At 33.7% G+C, this 27,147-nt stretch overlaps 1 protein-coding gene across 1 annotated transcript; it reads right to left on the reverse strand.

Moving 5' to 3' along the window:
- Positions 1-5,814: 5,814 nt before the first annotated feature.
- Positions 5,815-27,050, reverse strand: LOC112058535 (sodium/hydrogen exchanger 9B1-like). The gene is made up of 11 exons (XM_024099424.2): positions 26,713-27,050; positions 20,877-20,940; positions 20,490-20,617; positions 18,103-18,331; positions 16,258-16,427; positions 12,446-12,657; positions 11,192-11,363; positions 9,351-9,505; positions 7,585-7,743; positions 6,893-7,082; positions 5,815-6,498 (listed from the first exon to the last, which is right to left on the reverse strand). The coding sequence occupies exons 1-11, from the start codon at positions 26,720-26,722 to the stop codon at positions 6,440-6,442; spliced, it is 1,548 nt and encodes a 515-aa protein (XP_023955192.2). The 5' UTR covers positions 26,723-27,050; the 3' UTR covers positions 5,815-6,439.
- Between the last annotated feature and the right edge of the window lie 97 nt (positions 27,051-27,147).

Genomic DNA, 27,147 nt, shown 5'->3' on the forward strand with positions numbered 1-27,147 from the left:
ATACAACAATTACTGCTGTAGTGTGTAAGCAAGCCAGACCTCGGGCGAACTGGTGGCGTACGCGCGCACTACTGGAACACTTGATACCGTTTCAAATTAATTAAAGGGATCTTGTGACATTACAAATGAAACGCTATTTGGAAATCATTAACACTAATGTCTAATACTATTTCGCTGGCAATGTCACGAATGAGTAATATGTGTTAACCTACATATCAATATTTATTTCTTTACAAGATTTTTTATCACGATAACAAAATCTGAACCAAACCAGAATTTTCTTTATCTGTTACTAGCCGTCGCCCCCCGGTTTCCGTTGCCGTAAGAATACCGGAATTAAATATAGCCTATGACAAGCACAAATAACGTGGCTTTCTAGAAGTAAAAGAGTTTTCGGTTCAGTTAATCTAGAGATTCATCATTTTTCATCATTATCAACCCATATTCGGCTCATTGCTGAGCTGGAGTATCCTCTCAGAATTAGAGGGTTTAGGCCAATTGTCCACCAGTGCTGGCCCAATGCGGATTGGCAGACTTCACGCAGAGAATTAAGAAAATTCTCAGGTATGCAGGTTTCCTTAAAATGTTTTACGTCCACCGTTTGAGATAATGATATTTATTTTTTTAAATGCACACAACTGATAAGTTGGGTTGCATGCCCCGGTCCGGATTCGAACCCATACCCTCCGGAATCGGAGGCAAAGGTCGTATCCAGTGGACTATTACGTCTCCACTGGGCTATCACGGCTCTATCGGAATCTAGAGATTACCCCTAAACTTTACTTCTTCATAATACCTATTAGTGTGGTTCTTTTTTTCATTGTTTATGCAATTTTAACAAATTACTCGAAGATAACGTGCGTGAAATGACCGAGGCCGACGGACTAACGTCACCTAACGTGCTCTCTGGAGCACGGCGGTGTATCACCACCAACTTCTCCACTTCGGTTTCAGCACACTTCCTTTTACTGAAAACTTTGGAAAATTGTTACGGAAAAATTATAAGAAAGAAAAGCTTAGTATTTCATAGCTCGAGACCCAGGATCTCGTAATCCGAAGCTACATAGGCTAATCACTGGAACAATAAAGCAGTTTTACTCATTGAAAAGATATTGGATAGAAGCAAGCGTTACTTTGCGGTAGTTCATCATGATTATATAATGATTTATTTATTTTACTATCATCCGTGAAAAGCCGACGAACCCGTGCGACAACGTCACCCAGGTCCGACAAAATACTCTCAACGTACCTTTCACCCCGAAACCGGAGCATCCTTAAGAGATGTTGACTCTACAACGTGCGATTGCAAAGTATTCATTGAAATGAGACTGATATTGAAGTTTGGCGTTTTGAGAAATTCGGAATTGTTTTATTACGCAAGAAAACTACTACAAGTACTGCAACATCATCAATTTCTGTAATAATGAAATAAAAATAAATTTAAAAAATTTAGAACGTACGCCCTACGCAAAAAATACTTATAATTTAAGGACCCTTGAAAAAATATTATATCACGCGCGAATCCAGTGCTTCACGTGTGAGTGACATACGCCAAAAATGTCTTACATCATTTTGGGAATGAGCTGATAATCTTACACTGCTGGACCGATATTAACTAAACATAGCTACCCGCCGCAAGGAAACTGGCTTTCCTCGGCCGCATCGAAATCGGTCCATTTGTTTGAGAGCTACGATGCCAAAAACAGACAGACATACACGTAGACATCGACGTACAAACTTGTAACACCCGTCTTTTTGCTCGGGGGTTAAAAAATACAAACAAACGTGGTATAAGTATATAAAACGTCACCTAACGAAAACTCTTGTTAACTTTATGTTCACGGGATTGCAGTGCCGGTTTTCCTCAACCTAATGAATCAGCATCTTTCCGTAAGGTGTCGCTAGTAAACTCTACGACTCGCGAGGTGTATGATGGCACGAACTAGATGGCGATCTATAGAATATTTTCACTCAACAGCAAGTATATTATTCAAGTTTTTTTTATTTATTTATAATTTTTTTTTATAATTATTATGCCTTTTTTGTAGAAATAACAATAATAATTATTAAACGACTTTCAAAAATGTTTCAGGGATAAGTTTGTTTTTACTCGACTGCAAGAAGGGTTATAATAAATAAGTTTTAACCCGCATAGGAGCATCGTGGTGGGTATAAACTCCATATCCCCTCTCGTAGAAGGCTTAACCCTGTGGTGGGCTGTTAAAGAGGATTGATATCGATGAATAAAAACATTTTCAACATCCTGTTATAAGCGGCTAAAGTTTACGTTAGGAGCCGTGGTAGCTCAGTGGATATGGACCTCTGCCTCCGATTCCGGAGGGTGTGGGTTCGAATTCGGGCGGGGCATGCACCTCCAACTTTTCAGTTGTTTGCATTTTATCACGTGTCTCAAACGGTGAAGGAAAAAATCGTGAGGAAACCTGCATACCAGAAAATTTTCTTAATAGAGAATGTGTGTGAAGTCTGCCAATCCGCATTGGGCCAGCGTGGTGGACTATTGGCCTAACCCCTCTTATTCTGAGAGGAGACTCGAGCTCAGCAGTGAGCCGAATATAGGTTGATAACGAAAGTTTCTGTTTGTTGTTTGTCTGTTGATAGCTTATTGGTTGCTTGCGTAACAAGCCAATGGGGTGAACTTGTTAAGTCATAAATAAGTCAAAGCGAAGCTTGATTAGGTGCGCTAGTTAGTTCATCATCATCATGATCATTAACAGCCGATGGACTCCATTGGTGGACATAGGCCTCTTGCATGGATTTCCAAACACAAAGGTCTCGAGCCGCCAGCAACCAGTGGTTCCCTGCAACCCGCTTTATGTCCTCAGTCCATCTAGTCGGGGGTCGACCAACACTGCGTTTTCCGGCGCGGGGTCGTCATTCCAGCGCCTTGGGACCCAGATACTTAGATAGTTTGAATGAATGTCTAGTTTACAAGGTACCGAATTGCGAACCTTCTCCTTTTTAGAAGTTAGATATGAGCTGTTTCTCTGAAAAGTGAATATTTTCAATAGTTAATTAAAATTACACATACATACTATATTATTAAAAATACTAATATGTAAGTATTTAATTATAATAACTTCTAGTTAGGTCCCATTATAGTCAGGATAGAGAGACGTGATAGCCCAGTGGATATGATCTCTGCCTTCGATTCGGAGGGCGTAGGTTCGAATCCGGCTCGGGGCATGTACCTCCAACGGTGGAGGAAAAACATTATGAGGAAACCTGCATACCTGAGATATTTCTTAATTCTTCTGTGTTATGTATAACAATGTTTTATATAACTCGCAAGTGCGAGTTTCGAATTCACCGCTATCTTTCTCATTTTGTAGTATCGTGCTAAACAGAGAGATATAGAGGTGAATTCGAAACTTGCACTTGCGACTTATAAAAATATCGTTACAGAATAGTCTCAGAGCCTGCTCGTGACAAACAAACAAAAAATCATATCTGACTTCCTTGGAATTTAAGTTTAGATACAGATAAGGTAAAGTTGTGAGAAATCATGACATCATACAGAAATTCAACAAAGTTTACTTTTCTATTGTAACGAATAATTAAAAAAAATTAAACAACATTGTACGAATATAATTATTTTAATAATTTATAATCTCTATACCTATTATGCAAATTACATACATATACGTACCTATTCTATTTTGGTTGGTAGCTGCTATAGTTAATTAAGTAATTAATTATTTATATTAAATACAAAAAGTAACATTTATAAATATTTAAAAAAATGAGATTTAAATCACAATTACCTTAATCATTTTAGAAGTTTCTTTAACTAAATTACGAGTATTCGTATACATTATTATATACTTAGGTATTTTTATCAAGAAGAAAGACAATATTACTTGCATCTAGAGCAGTTGTTTCATTTCATTTTTAACCGACTTCAAAAAAGGATATGTAGTATCCACAGTAGTAATCTTTGAAGGCGGTGCCAAGCAAGTGACGTACTAATTAAAGCCCTTTCTGAAAGCACAACAGGAAAGAACTGTCTGAAAATTGTAAAACTATATGATTAAAACGGCATTGCAATCATTGTGTTGGCACCGGCTTCAAAGTGGTCAGAAGGTAACACGTACGATGTTATTTTTCGCTTTTTAGTTTATTTTCTGATTTTGAAGTTGGTTAAATTTTTTCATGAATTCTTTTTATCCTAAAGTTACCACCGTTATTAGTATTATTGTTACTTTTAAATATTGGATAGAAGCAGGCGTTACTTTGCGGAAGTTCATCATGATTATATAATGATTTATTTATTTTGCTATCATCCGCGAAAAGTCGACGAACCCATGCGACAACGTCACCCAGGTCCGACAAAATACTCTCTACGTAGAGAGTATTTTGCCGGACATACCCCTTTTGCCGGAGCATCCTCAGGAGATGTTGACTTTGCAATGCACGTTGTAGAGTCAACATCTCCTGAGGATGCTCCGGTTTCGGGGTGAAACGTACGTAGAGAGTATTTTGCCGGACCTGGGTGACGTTGTCGCATGGGTTCGTCGACTTTTCGCGGATGATAGCAAAATAAATAAATCATTATATATTATTGTTACGTATAATAGGAATTTCCAGACTAGTAACTTCTATACATTCAATAGTTAAGAGGTATGCTTGCTAAAAATAACATTAATTACGATTGCTTTATAATAGTGGACTTTGATAACTGTACACTTGAGTTTAATAAATAGTGTTTTGATGAAAAATTTTTGTAATTTTTTTAAAATTTTTGTAAATATTCGAGACGCGATAGCCTAGTGGATATGACCTCTTCCTTAGATTCGGAAGGAGTACGTTCGAAGCCAGTCCGGGGCATGCACCTCCAACTTTTCAGTTCTGTGCGTTTTAAGAAATAAAAATATCACGTGTCTCAAACGGTGAAGGAGGAAATCGTCATACCTGAGAATGTTCTTAATTCTCTACGTGTGTGAAGTCTGCCAATTTGAATTTAGCCAGCGTGGTGAATTAAGGCCTATCCTCTCTCATTCTAAGAGGATACTGTTAAAAGCTTGAGATTAGAAAATACATTATTTATCTACAAAATTTGATTCCCAGGGCGATTTTATAGATTAGCTTTAGGACCAATTTATAGCATACCTACCATACCAGTCATATTTCAAGCACACAAATACTGAACACGCACACTCACACACAAAAATAAACACATAAAATATGTAGTATCACAATTTTTCGTATGTTGACAGCCTGAGAATTACAAAAACGACCTAACAATAGCTTTCTGTATAAAGAAATCGCAAAGCGATTAATCGACGCCTCCCGTGACCAGAAGGCTGGTCTATATTTTGGTCAAAGAATCAGTATTGCCATACAACGTGGCAATACTGCCAGCCTTCTGGGCACTTTACCAATGAACATCGATTCGGATGAATTCTACGGCGCCTAAGTCTGTAGATATAATTTTATATTTCGTTTTTTTTAAATTTAATAATAAGTTTAGGTTAACTACGAGTAATTTAGTTAAATAATATTTGTATTTAGTTAGTGTAAATAATTGTAAAGGTAAAATTTATTGTATTTATAAAAAAGCTATAATTATATAACGTTATATATCTATAAATCATATGTTGATCCCGTTAAAAAATACGGTAGGTATAAAATCATGACAAATTTTTATTACTAAAATAAAAAAGTTAAATTAAATATAAAACTAAAAAACTTTACAAAATATAAAACTGCAAATGGTAAATTAGTAGTTTTTAGTATTATATATATTTATAGAAAAATAATAAATTAATTTAAATATAAAACATAAAAACCTTACAAAAATAAAGCTGCAAACTGCGAATTAATATTTTTTAATTTGAATTTGTTATATAAAATCGATTATGTATTTATTGTGTCTGTGTAATTATTCTAGTTCTAGTATTAATTTCAAGTAAGTAACTCAAATCTTAAGAATAAAAGGTATGTTATCTAGCTATTTGGTAATCTCTACGACATGAACCAATTTTATTACTTAGATAAGATTTTGCTTGCTCTTTCGATTGTTCTTTATAATAGTAGATACATTCATATCTTTCTTTAAAAATGCGAGAAATACTATTTTTTTATTTTACCTCGTACTTCTTTCTATGTTACCTATTACTTTATCTCACAATCTTCAACCAAGTTGTAGCTGTAAGTTATTGTTGTGTGCTGAAAAATTTATATTCACTGAACTGTAACTGGTATTCTGACATATTCACTGTGTTGCAGAGTCATTCAACTCTGGGAAAAGGTTAGCATAACCTTTAAAACTCTCACAATTTTTACATTTTACAGTAATATACGACGGACTGAGTAAGATCAAAATGAACAATTTGCACATTCCTAATATTCATAGATAGTTACTCTAAGTTTTGTCTATTATCAAAGTTACGTTTGTTTCCTTGACTAAAATTCTTCAATATCATAACCTGCTATCTTCGTTAAGAGATCCATTTGACTTCCTTTTCTCTGGTTCACTTTCTGTAAATAGAGAGAAAACACTCAGTCAATTACTGCGAAAACTTGTACATTGATTTACATTCTTTAACGTATTTTTTCTTAGTTAAAATTCATTACAGAGTCTTTAGATATTAAAGATTTTTATGGACACTTGAGACAAAGTAGCATATATGTTGCTCTCTTCCTCTCTTATCTTCTACCTCTTCTATCTTCCAGTGTCAGTCCTATTCAAATCCGTTCAGCTGATTCAAAGATTCGCTCGGACAAGAAACAGACAGAAAGACAAAAATTTAAAAAAAGCTTGATTATGTTTTAGTATCCTGTAAATAGCTGTAAATAGCACCTAAAAGAAACACAGCTTTTTAAAAATCACAGTCAAACACTTCAATTTTATTTATATGTATTGACTACTTACTGTTTTCACAGTCTTCATGAGATTGGCTTAACAGCATTGGTCCCAAGTTGTTGGTAAGCAGGAAGCCGATGGGCGTGGTTACGAGAATCGCTTGCACTATTAACCTCATGAGCTCCTCCGCATAAATGAGTTCTTCCCTCCGCGTACCCGTCATTAGAATGGTGTCTATTGCCAGGGGGCATAATACAGCCTGTAAAGTAAAATGAACATGTTGAACTTAACAAAAAACCAACCTGTATTGTTGATGGTGGCTTAACGTCTTTTAAAAACATTTTATATGCTAAGTGAATATGTACCTAATAAACGCAAAATTATTAGTTACTAGTCTAGATGACCCAGTAAATGAAGATCTGATAACTTATTTCCAACTTTCAGAAAAAAATACTGAAATTGCGATATAAAAATGGGAGGTGAAAGAGGAGGGGCCTTATACTCATACCGTCTATTATTAAAAAAAAACATTAAAATCGGTCGAGCTATTTCAAGGCTTTGCAACTAAAAACACCACAGAACATTAAGCACTTATGCTGTGCAATAACAGTCTGATTAGTCTCGAATGTACATTTACAATACATGAGAAGGTTGATTCATAAAACAGTTTGTCATGACAACTATATTTTATTAAAATAATTTACTTACTTAGATTTAATTAAAATGTAATGAAATTAGAATAATTAAAGTTCAAAATTTACCTCGACAACCGACTTTGGTACCCAAGTACAACACACGAACATCTTCTCCTTCAAAGTGAGTTGCCAACACGTCAGCCAAGTGATTGTTAGTCTTACAGTAAGACAAAGTAACAGGATGCCCAATCCAATTAGCATCGTCTCAGATATCGAACTGTGCACCTGAAAATTAATTGTAGCAGATTAGTTACAGCAAAGTTTGTAGAAGCGATTTAAGCTTTAAATCTAAATTTAGAGCTCAGCAAAATACGTATCGATGTAACATGGTTTCGATTCGAGCTTCAAAATTTTTTTTCTCTATTTGTCACGACAGAATTTTTCTTTGATGAAAGCACCATTGCACTCGCTCCCCTATAAACTATGTAAAAACGTAGATTCTCTGCTACGGCTTAAAAACTCCATTACAAAAAATATAGTCCGGGATCCGTAGAACATTTTTTATAACATTTTTTATAACCAGTTAGTATCATGTTAATTTTTCGTGAGTAGCTTCATATCATATGAAACGATCAACTGTTTTATTTACGAAAATTCTTGATTCTGGTGGCTAACTGAGGTAAGAAAAATTTCTGAGTGTCGAACGAGATAATGTACCACGCAATTTGTAGGACATTTTGGCTGTTAAATTGTATAACTATTAATTAAGCAACAGTAAAAAAACAGGTGGTTAGTAAAAACTTTTAATAACCTCGTTATTTATACAAGTTGGAAGGAGATTATCAAAAATATTTTTTTTAACTGTTGATTAATTAATAGTTATACGACATATCAGCCACAATGTTCTACAAATTGCATGTTAACATGAATAAATATTTTGTTTCTGGGTTCAAGGACCATAATCTATAAATGGAGGTCATAATATACATTACTAGCGGACGCTTATTATTGTACGTGATCATTTTTAAGAAGATAAAATGGTTAATATCCCGTTTATTATAAACACGAATGTTTGTATAGATGTGTTCGAAAACGAGGTTTTTACAGCTGATACATTAATGTTATTAATGTATCAGGTGTAAAAACCTCGTTTTCTCAGAATCAGTATCGGGTAAAATCAGCAAACCTGTATAATAAAATTAACGAAACGCTTAATATTTACCCAAACAAGTTTCACGAAATAAAAATTACACTTACAAACTGGCTAAAAACAAAAAGTTATGAAGAAACAGAATCACTATTATTACATAAACTCAAATTGACGTAGACATAAATTTAATACAGCTTTACACTCACTTGCATGCACACATCGACACGCACACTTACGCACACACACATACACACACACATCCATACACACATTCATTCACATATTCACACGCGCACACACACATCACACTCACGCACACACATTTGTGATAACTGTGAGTAATTATAATTATTAAGAAAAAACTATTTGTTAATTTAGTAATTTTAATACCTCTGTTATAGAAGAGCGAGGCCTCCTAACACGGGTTATTATATACCTACAAGGAGGTTTCAGCCCCTATTTGTTAAAACTGAATATTACTAAGAAATAAACGATTGTTATTATTATTATTATTATGTGTGTATGGATGTTTGTTTGGATGTTTGTTACTCTTTAACGCCGCAACTACCGAACCGATTTGGCTTAAATTTAGAAAGGTAATAGATTTTACTCTGGATTAACACATAGGCTTTTTTCATCTAGGAAAAATCCATTGTTCCCGAGGGATTTGTGAAAAACTAAGTTTCACGCGGATACAGTCGCGGGCGTCCGCTAGTAGATAAAAAAATAGATTGATACCTACCACAAAGAAAGTGCCGGTATAGGCGAAGAGCACTGGCTCGCAAGTCGACCACGCCACTCGGTAGGTTGTAGCCGCGGGGTTCTGATTCAGTTTCCACCCTTTCTTGCTCCAGTGAAGCGCCGCCGTCGCATTGCACGCAAGTACCGCCACCACACCTGATTAAATAAAGGACCTTTGATAGTACCGGGGAGATGTTATTACTTCCAGAGTTCACAGTGAATAAATTCATTAATGACTATTAAATTCGAGTACGAGTGGTACCAGATTATCAAGTAGATTTTTTGTATTAAAGTTATATACGGGAGTGACACTGAAGCTCAAATACAAGATCTCTTATCTTTTAGACCAGATTCAAAAGATTTACATTTTTCTATTAGACAATATTTAGAAGATATATGTCATGGTTTGAATCTCATTACGTAGTCAATGCAAGATTTTATATTTATTTTTTCAACTCTTTCTTGTAAGTACTGATAAGTAAATAAGTTTAGACCGTATCTAATGGCAAAGACATATAAAAATTTACATATTAAATGACTAATTTCATTTGTGAAGTTAAAATATAATATGTAACTTAATTGATAAGTAGACTAGATTTTTAAACCCTGTTTTAACCCTAAAATCCATAAGTATAGCTCTAATGGGTAACATCTTACTGGAAGAACACATATACTTACGAAGGCAAACATCTTTATTAACTTTGCCTTTGTTTTACTTCTAGGAATGTTTGAAACTTTATTCAATAACGATAGTAGGTAGTGACTGAATCCTATTATATGAGGCTATTGAGCTCAATTATAATTGTAAATATAGCCCTGAAGTTTCATAACTATTAATAATATAATTAAGAGCTAAAGTTTCTGAGATTGTAAGGTTGTAGAGGACGGCGGACTTTGATTTTGAAAATTCTTTTACCATTAAAAGGCCATTATTTGTGCTCTATGGTATATTTTATCCGGGCATTTCCATGGGAACGGCAACTACTTAGATAAAATCGCGAAGCGTCTGCTAGTTAATTTAATAAAATTTTATTAAAAGAAAGTTAGTTGAAAAAAATCGAGATGGGCTTTTTTATTTTATGTTAAATTCTTACACCTAATGAATAAGTTAATACTTATTAAAGCTCTTTTAGGTCAGTACAATTTTTCCCTAACAGAGAAATATTAAAAACAATTTTTTTAATACTTATTATAGTTTTTACACTAGTTATGGTAGTAAAAGTAGTTTAGTTACCTAAGTTCTTTTTGTATTGAACTTTGATTATCATGTTATGAGTCATGTACCTACCTACCAAATCCTTGTGATAACTAACAGTAAATTAATTATTTAATTACCTGTGTAAGGTAAGGTGAGTAAGGTTTAATAATTTTGAAGTATTCCAATGCAGTCTTTATTAAAAAAAAACATTTATTTCAATTAGGCTTAGTTTACAAAGCACTTTTGGAAAGTCAATTTTGTCATAATTTAAATTAATCAAATGGTGTTAATAATGGTCGAAAACGTAAATTTAAAGTTACGAGGGTTCCAAATGCGCCTTGGTCCGAGAAGAGCCCACAACAAACTCAGCCAAGGTTTATTTTTTTTGTTTACCACCACTTTACAAACTTATTTAAAACTAAGCACATAGTCGTCTAATGCAGTTTAACACCAAGCTTTTTTATCATTTATGTAGTCATTAACACTATAATAAGACTTTCCTAAAAGCTTGCGTTTAATAAACACTACAATTTAAAGAAAAATACCTATTTACCCTGCCACTCTCTAGTCTCTACATAGTTAAAAGATTTTTTTATAACGTAATCTATTTATTCCATTACTTTATAAATAAAACAGTAACTTACCAGTGCCTCCCCATCCAATGGCGGACGTGAAAAAGTTTGCGAAAAGTCCTCCGGCGAGAACGAATAAAACTCTCAGTTCTGTCACAAAAAAGTCCTTTGAATTCGGCACGAACTTTGCTAAGGTGCCCCACGCTATGCCAAGTGCCACTCCAACGAATATCCCCAAAGCCGCCTGTAATAGTTCAAATTTAAAGATGTAAATGTAATTAGCAATGTAGCAAGTGTTTATTATTGGTATTAAAAAAAATAGTTTTAAGTATAGTAGGTAGGAGTACTTTAGATAACTACTAGCTGACGCCGCGCGGTTTCATCCGCGTGGTTCCCGTTCCCGTAGGAATACGGGGATAATATATAGCCTATAGCCTTCCTCGATAAATGGGCTATCTAACACTGAAAAATTTTCAAATTGGACCAGTAGTTCCTGAGATTAGCGCGTTCAATCAAACAAACAAACTCTTCAGCTTTACAATATTAGTATAGATAAGAAAAAGGACGTTCTCAATGTATCAAAATTTAAATGCAAAGTTAGACATTCTTAACTTTTTGGTACGTAAGTACAAGTGTACATTGAAACCAATTGTGGTTTATGTTGCATTATGCTGGGGTATTGTATTTCAGTACGAATTTTGTAGAATAATAAATAAATTCATTTACTTTCAGAACATTAGTGTTTCTCCTCGTAGGTGTATACAAAAACATTCTTTGATGCCTTTAAAAATGCCTTTAAAAATTATACGGTTAAAGATTGCTATTTGTAAAGATGTAGGGGCTGGTAGCAGACAGAAACGTTATTATCTTTCAAATGTTTTAATATAACCTTTCAAGGTATCGAGGTTCTGCGTCACCTATCAAGGTAAATAAAATCTCCAAAATTTGGCCGATTATTCGTGGAGCATTTAGGACTTAATGTGTGACTTTGGCGGAAAAATCGAAGGAATTACATCTAGCTCTCGTATTATTTTCAATGATTTGCCGCATTTTAGAGTTTTATTGCTTAAAGTAAAATGAATTTTATTCAATACAGTTCTGTAAAGGTGCAGAAGTGAAAAGGAAGTGGTAGTAGTAAGCCTTCGCCTTACTAATGCATGACATGACTTGACTTAGGAAGGACAATAATGGATTATTTATTTGATCACTTTCGCCCTAATAGGACAAATTATAAAAAAACAAAACTATTACTTGAGGACTGGCTATATACACAAACAAAGCGATAATGAAAATTTGTTTAATGTGGCTTCGTTTTGAAGTACTTACTTTGATATATCGATAGCTTTCGTGAGTTTCGTAAAACATGAATGTGAATATAACGCCAAACACGCCGACGCTGAGGCCGGTGTCGATCCCACCCGCCGTGCAAATCAGCTGTGGCCAGTTCACCGTCCCAGTGGCATTCTTACCATGCTTCACCACCGAGGGCATGACCACCGGGCACGATACAGATGAGTAAACTGAACCGAGTAGAAAACCTGAAAAACACCTGTTTATAAGTCGCAGAATATGTATTGTAGAACAAAATAGTGTGAAAAAGATCGTTCTCCATTCGTCAACCGGGCCGATATGAAATCTTCATTTTTATTCGAAATGAAAAGTACGTTTAGACCAGTTTTTATGATTTAGTTATACGAGCAACTACACTTATGGAAAATTTTCTTATAATGTTTTCTCCGATTCCGGGGGGTGTGGGTTCGAATCCGGTCCGGGGCATGCACCTACAACTTTTCAATTGAGTGTATTTTACAAAATTAAATATCACGTGTCTCAAACGGTGAAAAAAAAAACATCGTGAGGAAACCTGTATACCAGAAAATTTTCTTCATTGTCTGGGTATGTGAAGTCTGCTCAATCCGTTTTGGGCTAGCGTGGTGGACTATTGGCCTAATCCCACTCATTCTGAGAGTACTCGAGCTCATCAGAGAGCCGTATAAGGGTTAATAACAACATATTTTCTCAGATATGCAAAAAGTTTTAATAAAGCTAACGACTGTTGACTTGGAACTACTGGTCCGATTTCAAAAATAGGATTAAAAATGGATTAAAATTAAGAATTCGCGTACGCTTTATTTCAAAATCCTGCTTGGCTTGCACTGAATAGTAAATTGCATATCAATAGTGCACCACCTATGATGCCCGTCACCGTTATGTATTGAAAATGTATTCAGATCTTTTGAAATACTAGTTCTATGGCAGAATTTATTGAATTGGCTCTGCCTCGGCATATATCGCGCCCCGTTGCGTTGTGTATCGTGACAAATTTTATTATCTAGTGAAATAAAATCCGCAGTGTATAACGCATTTGGGGTTGGACACGAAACTGCGACAAAAACTTTTCTGAATTCATTCTTCTGTGAACCAATTTATAGCGAGTAAACATTTCGAAGCTTGTTGTATCTGGGTCTGTGTACTGAAGTACTTTGTGTTGAAATTACAAATTTCATTTTTATTAATTGGTATTGTATATTGTAAATGAAATGGTATATTAAAATCAACAGAAAGTGTTAAGGTAGTTCAATTTAAATAAGGAATTATTTACACTTAAATATTTACAATTAAATAAGGAATTATATAGTAGGTTTACTTTATCACTTTTGATGCGTTGTGCTTACTAATGAATAAAAGATCACTCATATTATGTTTCTAGTGAATCTATAATCTACTACCCGTATAAAAAGCAAATTATACTGAGAGTCAGTTAAGTAAAGATGAGACAGGTTAATGCCCCTTTTGAAACTAATTATCCAATACCAGCTATTTAACTGTTGCATAATTAATAGTTATACAACTTAACATCCACAATGTCCTACAAATTGCGTGGTACATTATCTCGTTCCGACGCTCAGAAATTTTTATTACCTGATAACACAGTTAGCTACCAGAACCAAGAATTTTCGTAAATTTAAAATTTTAGCGTCTCATCAAGATGAAGCTACTTACTGAAAATTAACTTGATAGTAATCAATTTATCAATTCTAAACATGCTCCACGGATACTGGGCTATAAGGCGTAGAGAGCAAATGTCTGTCATTATGTAAAAATGAATTCGTCCGCTTATAATTAGTCCATGTGTAAAGATGAAAGCCTCTCTAAATACCTCGTATTTGTAATGGAAATAAACCAGCTTGAAGCCAGAGTAATATTTGATCATCATCACATCTCTCGCAAATTTGATGTGAGAAATGTGAGAGCTCAACACGGAATGAGCGCTGTTTACGGGCGACGTACTGTTTTCATGTGTTTGTAGTAGGTGCTTTATTCTCGTTAAATATCCCTTATGGCGTAGAGCAAATGTTGAGAGGCACTTTAGCAATGTGCTCTTGTGTAACGTATTTTATATTGGCCGGCGACACTTGGAGCTGAACAAATATTACGTGAAATAAAAACATCCATATTCTATATTGGAACAGAAAAACTTGAACGACGCTGAGATAGACAAAGAACCGTGATAGCCTAGTGGATATAGCTTCTGCTTTTGCTTCGGAGGGCGTAAGTTCGAATCCTGACGAATTATGAGTTATGAGCATTTTATGAAGAATTTAGCTTTGAAGAATTTAATTTTAGAAGAAAAGAAGATTTTGGCTTGTGGTAGGGATCACGAACCTCAGTAATGAGGAATACCTCGCAAGGAGGAGGAGGCATTTTAAGAAATTAAATATTACGTGTCGTAAGCTGTGAATTTTCTTAATTCTCTACGTTTTAGTTTAGTTAATGTAGGAACTCTCATTCAAGTGAATTCATTCTCAAATCAATCCTCATTGGGCTAGCGTGGTGGACTATTTAGCTTAACCTCTCTCTCTCATTCTGAGAGGAGACTCTTGCTCAACAGTGAGCCGAATATGGGTTGCTGATAATGAATGAATGCCCGTGACATAGTGGTAACTATAATTATGATGAAGGCTTATCTATTAATATACTTATAATTAATAATTAAAAATTAAGGATTACTTAACCAGGTTAAGAAAATAGTGTTTACTGGACCGGCCTTTTTGAATTTCACAACATCCAAATAAGTCTTGGATTTGGTCGCTTGAATTTTTATTATGATTAAAAAGTAGAGTTTAAACAGCGGCCTTAGAATTAGGGAAACAGGAAGGAGATAGACTACAAAATGATCTGTGATATTATATAATATTTTTTTCTTATATAAAATAGAAGCACAGTAAAATGCTCAAGTTCTGTATGTATAAATATTATGTTATAAAAAATGCTTTGCTGTATGTAATTTTTCAGCACATGGTACTCGTATGACTAAATTGTACTGAAGGTAGGGAATTTTGTATTTTGAACAAAAATCAATATAACTTAAAAACCGTAAAACGTCGGCTTACATATATTGCCTTATTTTAGTAGGCCTTGGTGTTAGCTATCACTTTGACTATTTATTTTTAATATGACTTATCTTTAATATGACGCTAGTATAGTAAAGTGGTATGATTGCACCTCTGAGTATACTTATATATTAGTAAATATGTAATATCTTAGACATACTTGACCACTTAATGATAGATAATCATGATAATAATTACCTATTACACTACTTCGATTGTGAGATAAAACTATGAGGTAACCGTCATCATGTGAGAGTGAATTTTAATGTCAGTGCTAATTTTATTCATTGACACAACGCGTTGGTAGGTCGGGTAGGTCTTCCTGTGATTGCCACAACGCGTCTTGCGCGTTTTCATTAGAGCCATCTTTGAGCGTAACATGTCTAACAAACGATATTTTATATTATAAACATGTTATGTGCCTGTAATTACAGCAAAAAGTGATCCAAATCAATCTATTCCAAGGAGCGCACACACGCACACATGCACAATTTTTGGATTAATTTCATTATATATTTATGTATATACAGTGATTAAAGTTCTTAAATCCACAGCTTGACATTTGTATATGTATCTTTATATATTAATTGTTTATATAAATTTCGTTGTTTACTATGCGACTCTGAAATTAAGACAATTAAGCGCTGATGTTCGCCTCAGTTTTGACATGCTAGTGATATATTATCTCTTTTATACAATCTTTGTGTAAATAACAATATACACAAAGTATATTTAAGTACATACCCCAAAGCCAAGGAAATCCAAGAAGGAAATGTGTACAGACTGCAACAAGCACTACTTCAGTGGTCCATGGAAGCGATCCTAGTGCAAGCACTTGACGCCAGTTTTGTCTCATGTAGCTCACGTCCCAGGATAAAGATCCTTTGCCAAGGATTATTACTGGATATATTTTCCTGCAAGAACGACTTTTTTATTTTTAATTTTGTCTAAAACCTATACTTATAAAACTTATAAAACTTTTAGTAACTACGTAAGGCTAAAACTCTAAAAAAACTTGATATATTTAGATAACTCTTTGCTTATTTTGTTTACTTTTTTACAGCTGAGGTATAAAAAAATGGGATAAACAAGCCTTAGTAGTAATCTCGAAAAACACTAAAGTATCTCATTTTGTATATATATAGTCACTTTGAATTTTTTTAAATAGATGACAGTAGTTTTTTATTCACTTGCGCCATGCGTTATCATAAATTTATTGTAAATTTAATTTAACATAATAAATTATAAATTAATTCTATCAATTATTTTTTCCTTTTAGTAAACACTGGTTTATGGAGCATTGTATGGACCAGGGTCATTCTATCAGGTCCGCTAATTTATAATATTAATATTTTTAATATGATAGACCACAGCTGTTTGACATATTATTAGGATATTATAACTAGTTTAATACAAAAGTTCATAAAAACTTTAATAGGGTTTTTCTATAACTTAGAACGTCGAAGGTTAAAGCGGTTTTCAATAAAATATAGGCAAGTTTAACGAAATACGAGTACAATCTCCAAGGTTCAACTACATTTAAGGAAATAAAGTTTTTTACGCTTTTCTATTATAAACAGTCATTGTGCCCATTTAAGTTGTGAAAATATTTCAGCCGAAGATAACAAAAAGATATTAAAAATGCCTACTTGCAAAAATACATTCTAAAATGATAAAAAATAATTTGTAGAGATGTTTTTATAAACATACGTACATAACATAGTTCATTTTCATAATCAAAACTAAAATGAAAAATTAACATAAAACCTACGACGACGGTTAAAGGCGGAATTATATTTGTCTGACGTGTCGTGTCGTGACTCGTGACATACATTTTAAATGCGACACATCAGAAGCCATCACGACATGGTCACTACACATAAATGTAAACGTTGCCATACAACATGTATGATACCGATTCTGTTCTGATGCGTCACGACACAACACGTCAGATAAATATAATTCCGCCTTTAAAATGTTATTCTTGATAAGAAAAGAGTTATATGATATTTACGAAAATCTCTGAGGAAAAAAGGAATTCGTTTTGTGACTAATTCATTTATAAATGCGAATGTAACATTTTTTATGCCTTTTGTTTGTTACGCTTTCACTACTTAACCACAAAACCGATTTTAAAAATAATTTCACTAATGGAAAGCTACATTATTAACTAACATAGTTTATATTTCATTCCTGTATTTACAAGGAAACGAGAACTAGGCGGATGAAATCGCGGGGCGTCTGCTAGTAAAATACTAACCATAAAAACTACCATTTTCGTCTCTTCTCTTAAAATTAAGAAAAGCTACTATAAATAGTAGTAGTACTTAATTTTTTTATTGAAATAGACATTTACTACGTTTCCATAAGTAAATTTATAATGTAATTTTAACTATCTCATCACAAATTTATACTGCAAAATATTACTTAATTTTGTGGTGGAACTGAACCCTCGATATGAGCTGATGCATTTCTTGACAAATGTTAGCTATAGGACCGGGACCGATAGCACGTGGGTCCACCACCATAGTCCCAACTCCGGGCTGCGACTATTATTAGTATATGAGTATTATTTTCACTTTTAAATACCTTAAGAAGGCATCAATATGCGGATATAGACGCATGTCTATGAAGCCAAGGTGGCGCGCAAGCATGCCGGTGATCAAAGCAGCGAGGAGCGGCGGCAGTGTCGTCAACTCTTGCAGTATGAGCCCGCTGGCCCAGGCTATGATGGGCACAATAGCCAGGCGGAACCACTTCCCGTCCCACGCCCAGTTGCTGCCCCATGCGCACCATAAGATTCCCCATGTCAGAGATCCTGTAATTAGGTGTTTTCTTTTTAATTATACATGACATAATAATAATCATGAATCAAGATACTTATTTCTATCATATTAGAAGCCTAATCTCTTTCGGACATACACAAAGCCTAAATATACGTCTCGCAGGCGTGCTACACTTTGATAAATCAGAAATGGCAGGACTTTCTCTAATGCCACGGGCACCGTCTGCTAGCTGCTGTTGGCCACTAAGATAACACTAGAGCACGATGCGCTAGCGTCAACTGTTAGAAAGAGACAAACGATATTCGATTGCGTGTACGCCTCACAGACGTAGACGTAATTTTAAAGGCTTATAGGGTTAATTATGATACATATCACATTATTGACAATAACATTGTAACTTATTTTTACCCGACTACAAGGGACCTATTAAATAATTTACACTAAAATAATTCTATCCAATATTGGTCCCAACTGTTTTCTTATTGCTTTCTACACTTATGGACTGAGCTTCTTTTTACTTTTAAGTTTTTATATTTTATGCAGTCGGGTTTTTTATTTCTTTAATTATTTTATTTATTTAAATATGTATTTTAAATATGAATCCATACATAAGCCCGTACTAAAAACCAGATAGAAAAGGTCTTAACATTTTAATAATTTAACCCTCCCTCGTAAATTTAATTTCAAGTTTACGTCCTTAATTATCGCGATACCAGCATAACCTTCGGTTATAAAGTGCTTCTAAACTAAGCTTACTTAAAATAAATAAAATTTGAATTTGAGTTATGACGATAGTCCAAAGGTCCAAAGGACCCAGTCCTCTCATATAGATTTTTTTCCTGTTCACTCGCCATATTAATTCTTATATATTTAACAAAACAATCGAAAACGTTAAATTTTTTTGTTATTAACTACGAGTATATTCGGTTGTTTAAGACTCTATTGTTTTTAAATGTGTAAATAAACAAATAATAACTATTATCCTATATTTTTTAAGTTTGCAATTTACCGGTTATTGCTCTACTTAATTGAAAATTTTAAAGTAAATACATACCCGCAGCAAGTTGTTTTGAATAGCTCTATGGTAGTAAATTTATCTTTAAATTATGGCAATTTGTATTTGTTTTAACATCATTATATTATATTACTAATTTCTTTTCTTTTTACACAAAAGACAGTTTCATTTCACATAGCTGCAATACCTATGATTATTTTGCATCATCAGCAATATTATCTAATCCGTGTTATTATTATTCGATACTTGACCTAGTAATAAAAATTGTTGCGCGTAATGGAAAATTTAAACTTTATATTTATGTTGCTAACTTGTCATGTTTTTGATTTTACTAAAAGTGAATTTTAAAACAATAATAATTAATTTTTCATTTCATTTAAAATTATAATTAGAAATATTTTTAAGAAAAATATTTCTAATTATAATTGGCGGTAAAAAGGCGGTACTTTTCTCAAATAACCGATTGTACGAGTAGATGTAATTCTTAAAAAGATGGGTGTTGTGATATTTCAAAAAAAAAAAAAATGCAATTCTACAGGTTCTTGTCACTATGATGATACTCTCTCAAATTCTATTTTAGTCATTCTTGTTCATGAACTCATTCGAGCGTTATGAGTCAAGTCACGACTCAAGTTCCACTTGAGATAGATCATGCCAGAGAACTACACTCGTAGTGCGTATCATTGTAAGCCTAAACTCAGCGGAGTGCACAAGGTTTTCAACTAGGGTACGCACTACACCACAGAATATATAGTAGTACAAATAATACAGAATGGAATAATTAGCCCAGCGATTTTTGCATCTATGAAGATCACGCCACTGCATAAACTCTATATTATGATATTAGGCTTCTAGTTATAATGACGACAAAAAACATATTTGAAAAATTGAATTTTTTCACTCACCTAATAAATCTAATGTAACTACACTCGTAGTACGTTATTATTGTAAGCCTAAACTCAGTGGAGTGCACAAGGTTTTCAACTAGGGTAGGCACTTCATCACAGAATACATAGTAGTACAAATAATACAAAGTGGAAGAATTAGCCCAGCGATTTTTCATCTATGAAGATCACGCCACTGCCTAAACTCTATATTATGATATTAGGCTTCTAGTTATAATGACGAAAAAAAAACACGTTTAAATTTCTATCAGTTTGAATTTTTTCACTCACCTAATAAAACTAACGTAAAGTAATGCGCAATAGTCGGAGTACTCGAACTGTACCAAGATGTCTTCTTGACTGCTTCATCTTCTTTAGTAAGTCTATCGAGGCTGATTGTGGGTGTGTTTTGTTTCGATCTGAAATTTTCATTTAAAAATTCATTTCTTTACTAATAAATTTAAATGACGACCGCAAAGATCGCAAAAAATCTCACAAACTATTTCTCATTTTATCGCCCTTGCCGCCTGCGCACACGAATTCGGATATTAAACTGTCGTCTTCGTTCATTACAGTTTGATTTATTATTAAAAGGCAAACTTAACTAATTATCGTTCTTATAAAGATATGAGACAAGAATCTAATTTCAGTTGTTTGATTAGTGATGTACTTACTCACGTTTTCGCTTCCTCCCGGCGTAAAACGTACGCCCCTTTGTCGATAACTATGACGGTCTGGTTATCTAAAATAAATCAGAGAGGATTTAATAGAAAGGCATTGTACATAAAATCGAGCGTATATCTACATGCGCATTAATTGCCCGCAATTCAGAGGGCACCATTCATGGTCATGACGTAGCACAGAACGGCTTGTTATCCTTATTGTTTTATACTAGCCGATACCCGCGGTTTCACTCGCGTAGTTTCTTTTTCTATAAGAATACGTGGTAAGCTTATGACACTCACAAACTACGTGGCTTTCTAGTAGTAAAACAATTTATAAAATCAGTTTAGTAGATACTCCTACAATTCCTCAAACTTTACCTCTTTATAACATTAGTATAGATATAGATATTGAATGTCTTTGATTGTGCATTATTTCTCTCAATAGGTCTCTCAAATATGTATATTTAGTTTATATTTGAGTGTTTTTTTGTTTTAATTTTCATAATAATGTTTAATTTTAACTTGTGTAAAGTAATATTATAAAGAGGAAATATTTATTTGTTTGCATTTAATAGGCTCCGGAACTACTGAACCGATTTTAATAATTCCTTTCACTGTAGGGAAGCTACACTATCCCCGGGTGCTATAGGCTATATTTTAACCCCTTATTTAACGCAAACGGAAACTACGCGAGTGAAACCGCGTGGCGTCTGCGAGTTGTTTTATAAAAATAAGCAAGTGTCCACAAAAACGTAAAGTATTCTACAGTAAGTACGTCGAAATATATATTTTGGATTGATAATAAACATAATTAAAAAAATATTATTGTTTGCAGATAAGTAAGTCACACATAGCCTATATTCTTTATAATTTCAAATCTTTTAAAAATGTACTGAAAGTGTACTGAATGTTTACTTGAGTCAGCGAGACCGTTGAATATTTAAGCTGTCATGATTTTTTTTTATTTGATGAGCTGCTGATCTAGTTACGTACGTCGATCGTAGATCATTAGACGGGCCTCAAAGCGTCACGGAATTGTCATTGGTTTCGCACATTGAGTACGTCGTCACTCGTAACACATTTCTCTTTATTCATGTTGTGGCTTGTGTTTTTACACTTCCCAAATAAACACGAAGGTATAGTTAAGGGATTAAAATAAGAAAAAACAGTAAATATTTTTTTAAGTCCACATCCTCTCACAGCATGCGCTTGTTACGTACTAAGATAAGATGTGCGTGCACGTCTTATAAATAAATGTAATGACATGACATGAAGTTATGCGTTCTTTAATAAGGAGGTTCCCATCTAACGATTTATATTGATGGATACGAAAGTCGAATTACTATTTTTATTTCTACCGCCAAGTTTCGTTGCTTCAAGTTTACAGCACAGTAAAGTTTACAGTGACTGAAGAGCGCATTGTAGAACATCTTTCAGTCCATTGTGATGTAATTCGCACTAGCGTTATAATTAACTAATACCAGATTGATGTTATTCATACGCACATAGTATCCACCGGTATTTTGATTGATTAGATAGCTATATTAATTAATAATTTTCTTAATAACGATTAATATTCATTCAGCTCTACTGTATTCATTAACTGATATAGTCTGGCAATGACACTCCCATGATATGCGGACGACGGGGGGAAACACTGCGCAGGTATGAAATCGTGCGTGCGGGGAAGTGAGCTGCTTCAGGGTTTTTCATTCATCGCTACACTTCCCCGGCCCGCGCGGACTATCGGGAATGTTACGAACGATGTTGCCAAGCTATAGAATCATCATTACTGTATTCCTATTTTAATGGCTCTTGATGGAGCTTAGACTCACCACGCTGCAAATTCAATAATTTTTTTACCTGGGACTGGTTTACTTTGTACCAAATAATGATAAAATTGAACAGCAACTCGCAGTAGGAAGTAAATATTTACTCACTCACATGAGATTAAGACAATTGTTGCCACCGCAAAAGTTTGTATTTGTTGAATCTTTTAAGATGATAGAGATAAACACGCCTATGCAGAGCAAAAAATTGGTAGGTATAATTTAATTTCTTATTTCAGTTATTAACCCATATTTTGCTCACTGCTGAGCTCGAGTCTCCTCAGAATGAGAAGGGCTGGCCACCAGGCTGGCCCATTGCGGATTGACAGACTTCACACACGCAGATAATTAAAAAAATTCTCTGGTATGCAGGTTTCCTTACGATGTTTTTCGTTCACCGTTTGAGACACGTGATATTTAATTTCTTAAAAAAAATACCGACCGAATTGAGAACCTCCTCCTTTTTGAAGTCGGTTAAAAATGCACACAATTGAAAAGTTGGAGATACATGATGCCTCGGACCGGATTCAAACACACACTATCCGAAATCGGAGGCAGAGGTCATATTCACTGGGCTATCACGGCTCTTTTGCGTATATACCACAGATGTTAAACGTATGGTAAGAATTCATTTAGACAAAAAATAAATACAATATTTTTACCACCGATATTTTCACAAAGCAGGTTTCACAATGTCTGTCTTTATAAGAGTACCATGGCATCGTAGCTTCGAATAGGTCGGGCGGTAATGCAAACTAACTTGGTCGCGATAGTTCTTCGAAGATTTATTTTGCATAATCATAAACTCATTAGCTAACTACTTGACAAAAATATTTTACCAACTATATAGAACCGATTTATTTTAAATAACGGACACCCGCGACTTTATCCGCCCTTAGACCTCTTTAATAAGGCCCTAACGCAAAATTAGTATCTAGGAGTATGTACCTCCCTGCCGAATTTCATGTTTCTACGTCAAGTGGTTTTCGAGATTTCTTGACGACTGACTTTCGCTCATTTTTGTAGAATTTAAATTTAGACTAGACCTCATTCGCACGAGAGTTAAAAAAGCGATGCGTTAAAACCCAGCGTGTAGTATGAAGTGGAATATGGTCTATTTCCAAAGCGCAGAATTGAAAATGCAACACTGCTCGATAAAAAAGCTTCGTGTTTTAAAAACGCTGTCTGAGGGCGAACGATAAAACGTACGAATGAGGGCTTAGTGTAACTACTTCGATGGTAATAAAGTCATGTAAACTATAAGGTGACATTTTGACTATTCGATGATGTAGGATCTCCTGAAGCTGATGCTATAGATTCAATTTTTTATAACTATGTAAAAAATTACAAACAATTATAGATTATATGGAAAATTGTGAAAATTGAAAATTTTTTTGTAAATTTAAGTAAAGCAAGCAGAAATTAAATTTAATATTCTGTTTATCCTTAGTTTTAATTTAATTTAATTATTCAGATTTTAATTTACAGATTCCAGACGACCGTGCTTATTGTAAGCACTAAATAATTGAGATATTGTGTAAGATAATAATATTGTTATGGGATAAGATATCATTTAATTAAAATATATTTCATTGCTTTATAATACCAAGTATACGGAAATTAAATATGGTTGAAAATACAAAGCAAAAATTATGTACCTAACTTTACCTTTAAGGTACTTTTTTTTAACTTTAGTCTAATAAGTAAACCAACTTAAGGACATTAATAACATTGTTAAAATTCATTAGAATCACTAATTAGGTGATAGTAAGCAAGCCTTTTTTTGTATAACTTGAATATTAATAAGGGAATCTATACAAGGCTTTGTCCCATTGTCTTGAAAGTATAATTTGTAGGAAAAACCTCAATCAGCATCGACGTTTGAAAGGTACATGATCACGCGCGCAATGCCTTAGCTCCATTCGTACGAGAATTTTTTTAACGAATTTTAAAAAAGCGTTCAAGTGTGGTATGAAGTTTAAAGAAGGTCTATTTCCAGCGCCCAAAATTAAAAATGCAACACTGGTCAAAAAAGCGTCGTGTTTTAAAAACGCTGACGTGTGAACATATTACTTGGGAATGCTTTTGTTTTATTGGGACTCGCGCGAACAATAAAAAATGTGTACAGGTCAAGTGTAAAAAATAAAAAAAAAAAATGTAAGTTGATCGTCAAACATGTAAAAATAGCCTGCATGTAAATTGATACCGTAGACAAAATTAAAAACACGTCAATTACAGCAATTGTTTTAATCAAAGCAACAGCATAATAATGATAATCAATAGGCGACAATTTATTTGAACGATTGCTAGACGACGCGTGTCAACGCGACTCATTTAGAGAGTATTTTTATATCTTACTAGCGAACGCGCGTGACTTCGTACGCGTGAAATTCTGCTTTTCAGAAATCCGGTAAGAACTATGTATTTTTCGGGATAAAAAGTAGCCTATATGTTGGTCCATAAGATCCTCTACCTTCCATTATGCCTCATTAAAAATAATTTAGCCTTGTATATAGTTCCATAGGCAAAAATTTAACAACTTGTTCGGGTTTTTGTTAGCGTGTTTTGAGAAAACACTGTCATAATAAAGTCACAGACATATTTCAATTGGATTTATATGAATTGATGACTTACATATTAAGATTAAAAAATCAGAGGTATATTTCATTTTATTTATATCCTTTTTTCACCATTTTTCCGCTAACACACTCAAATGCACAATAGTATTCTAGGTAGTTTGAGGATAGCTAATTACAAAACCTCCAATATCTATATTGCCTTTTAATGTGTGAATGCGTTAACTAACGGCCGTCAAATCCAATTCTTATTTCCCTGGATATTTTCTGTGGTTTTTCCTTACCGGTATATTTTCAAATAAATGTTATCTTTCAATAGAAGTTCTGAAAAACTCCAAAATAATTGAGACTAACTCAAAAATAATTGTCAAAAATCAAAGCTCCTTCTTTTGAAAGTCTTTTAAAAAGGAAATATTTAATGCTCTTCAAGCCTGTAAATGTTTCAATGGAATTAAGTTAAGATTTTTGACATACTTCCGCACAAACAATCCTAAGTTATTTCCCCCTTTTATGTACAAATGTACAAAAACTATAATTATTCCTAGATTTTTTATTTTAATTGAATGGTATTTATAATAAAAAAAAAAAAATTATAATTTCTAAATTCTAAATAACGTCACATAAAATGTTCATTTGGAGCATACTTGCATTTTATTATTGTTATCTGCTCTTTTTTAATGTCTACAAAAAACTACGTAAGTTAACGCTGCATTTTGTGATTTAGATATTATGCAGCAATAGTTATTTTTTTTAATTCTTTACAAGTTATCCCTTGACTACAATCTCACTTGATGGTAAGTGATGATGCAATCTAAGATGGAAGCGGGCTAACTTTTCAGGAAGAGGATGAAAATCCACACCCCTTTCGGTTTCTACACGACATCATACCGGAACGCTAAATCGCTTGGCGGTACGTCTTTGTTAGTAGGGTGGTAACTAGCCACGGTCGAAGCCAGCCAAAACAACGATAGACAACGTCAGAAGGTTTATATCGACCGAAACGGCAATTACGTGAAAAATTATTCCGTATTTTCAATATAAACAATTATGTATCAAAGAAAATATATTAATTTTTTTTTATTTTACAATTAAGTAAATTGAATTTGATTTGAATTTTCCAAAATTCATATTTACAAAATTATATTTATATGTTTTTTCTTTCTAGAAAAATAATACAAATCATTTTAAATATTTTTTTTGTAGGTAAAAATGAATTTAGTAAGGAAAATAAAAAAACATAATACTTTCACATGATAATTAATACGAGTAACTTATTCAGATAAAGAAATTAGCGTTTATACAAAGAAGCTAAGCTCGCAAAAGAAGAGGAACTTTTTGCCATAAAACCTACCTACCTACTTAAAATATGTAAAATTACAAAAATATTTTATTCTTATAAAAAATAAAAAAAAATATTTAGTTGTTTTTAACATTTTATACTCACAGGGTAGCATTTTCTTAAATAGGCTGCTAAAATCCACTGAATTATTTTGATAATTTATAAGTGTGAAATTGTAAGCACTAAAATTTGACCACAGGAAATGAGAAGGATTATAGAAGTGGCCACCGGCGGCCCGCGCGCATGGTACAGTATGTCACACTGAAGCAGCCGCACCACGAGCCGAATCAATAAATAATTGTCGTTAGCATAAGGTTTTTAGCTGACTTTACGAATTTTTAGGTTTCGCATATCATGGCTCAGTGATACTTATCATTATGACTTTATAGTTTATTGCACCATAACCATATAAAGATGACTTCAAATCTGAATCACTGATATTCGATTTTATTACTATTAATTCTACTTTCTTTGTTCATTTTCTAACCCGCCTACTTGCCCTTTCCAATAACAGTGGAAGCCAGATTTTAACACTATCAA

Source organism: Bicyclus anynana, chromosome 3, assembly GCF_947172395.1.
Source record: "Bicyclus anynana chromosome 3, ilBicAnyn1.1, whole genome shotgun sequence".
Taxonomy (NCBI): domain Eukaryota; kingdom Metazoa; phylum Arthropoda; class Insecta; order Lepidoptera; family Nymphalidae; genus Bicyclus; species Bicyclus anynana.

Excerpts from the sequence above, each read along its gene's own strand:
- LOC112058535 (XM_024099424.2), bottom strand. Across the intron at positions 18,332-20,489 it reads CTTTACGTTAGTTTTATTAG|GATCTCTGACATGGGGAATC; the intron begins GTGAGTGAAAAA and ends ACCTAATTACAG. Across the intron at positions 6,499-6,892 it reads TCATGAAGACTGTGAAAACA|AAAGTGAACCAGAGAAAAGG; the intron begins GTAAGTAGTCAA and ends CTCTATTTACAG.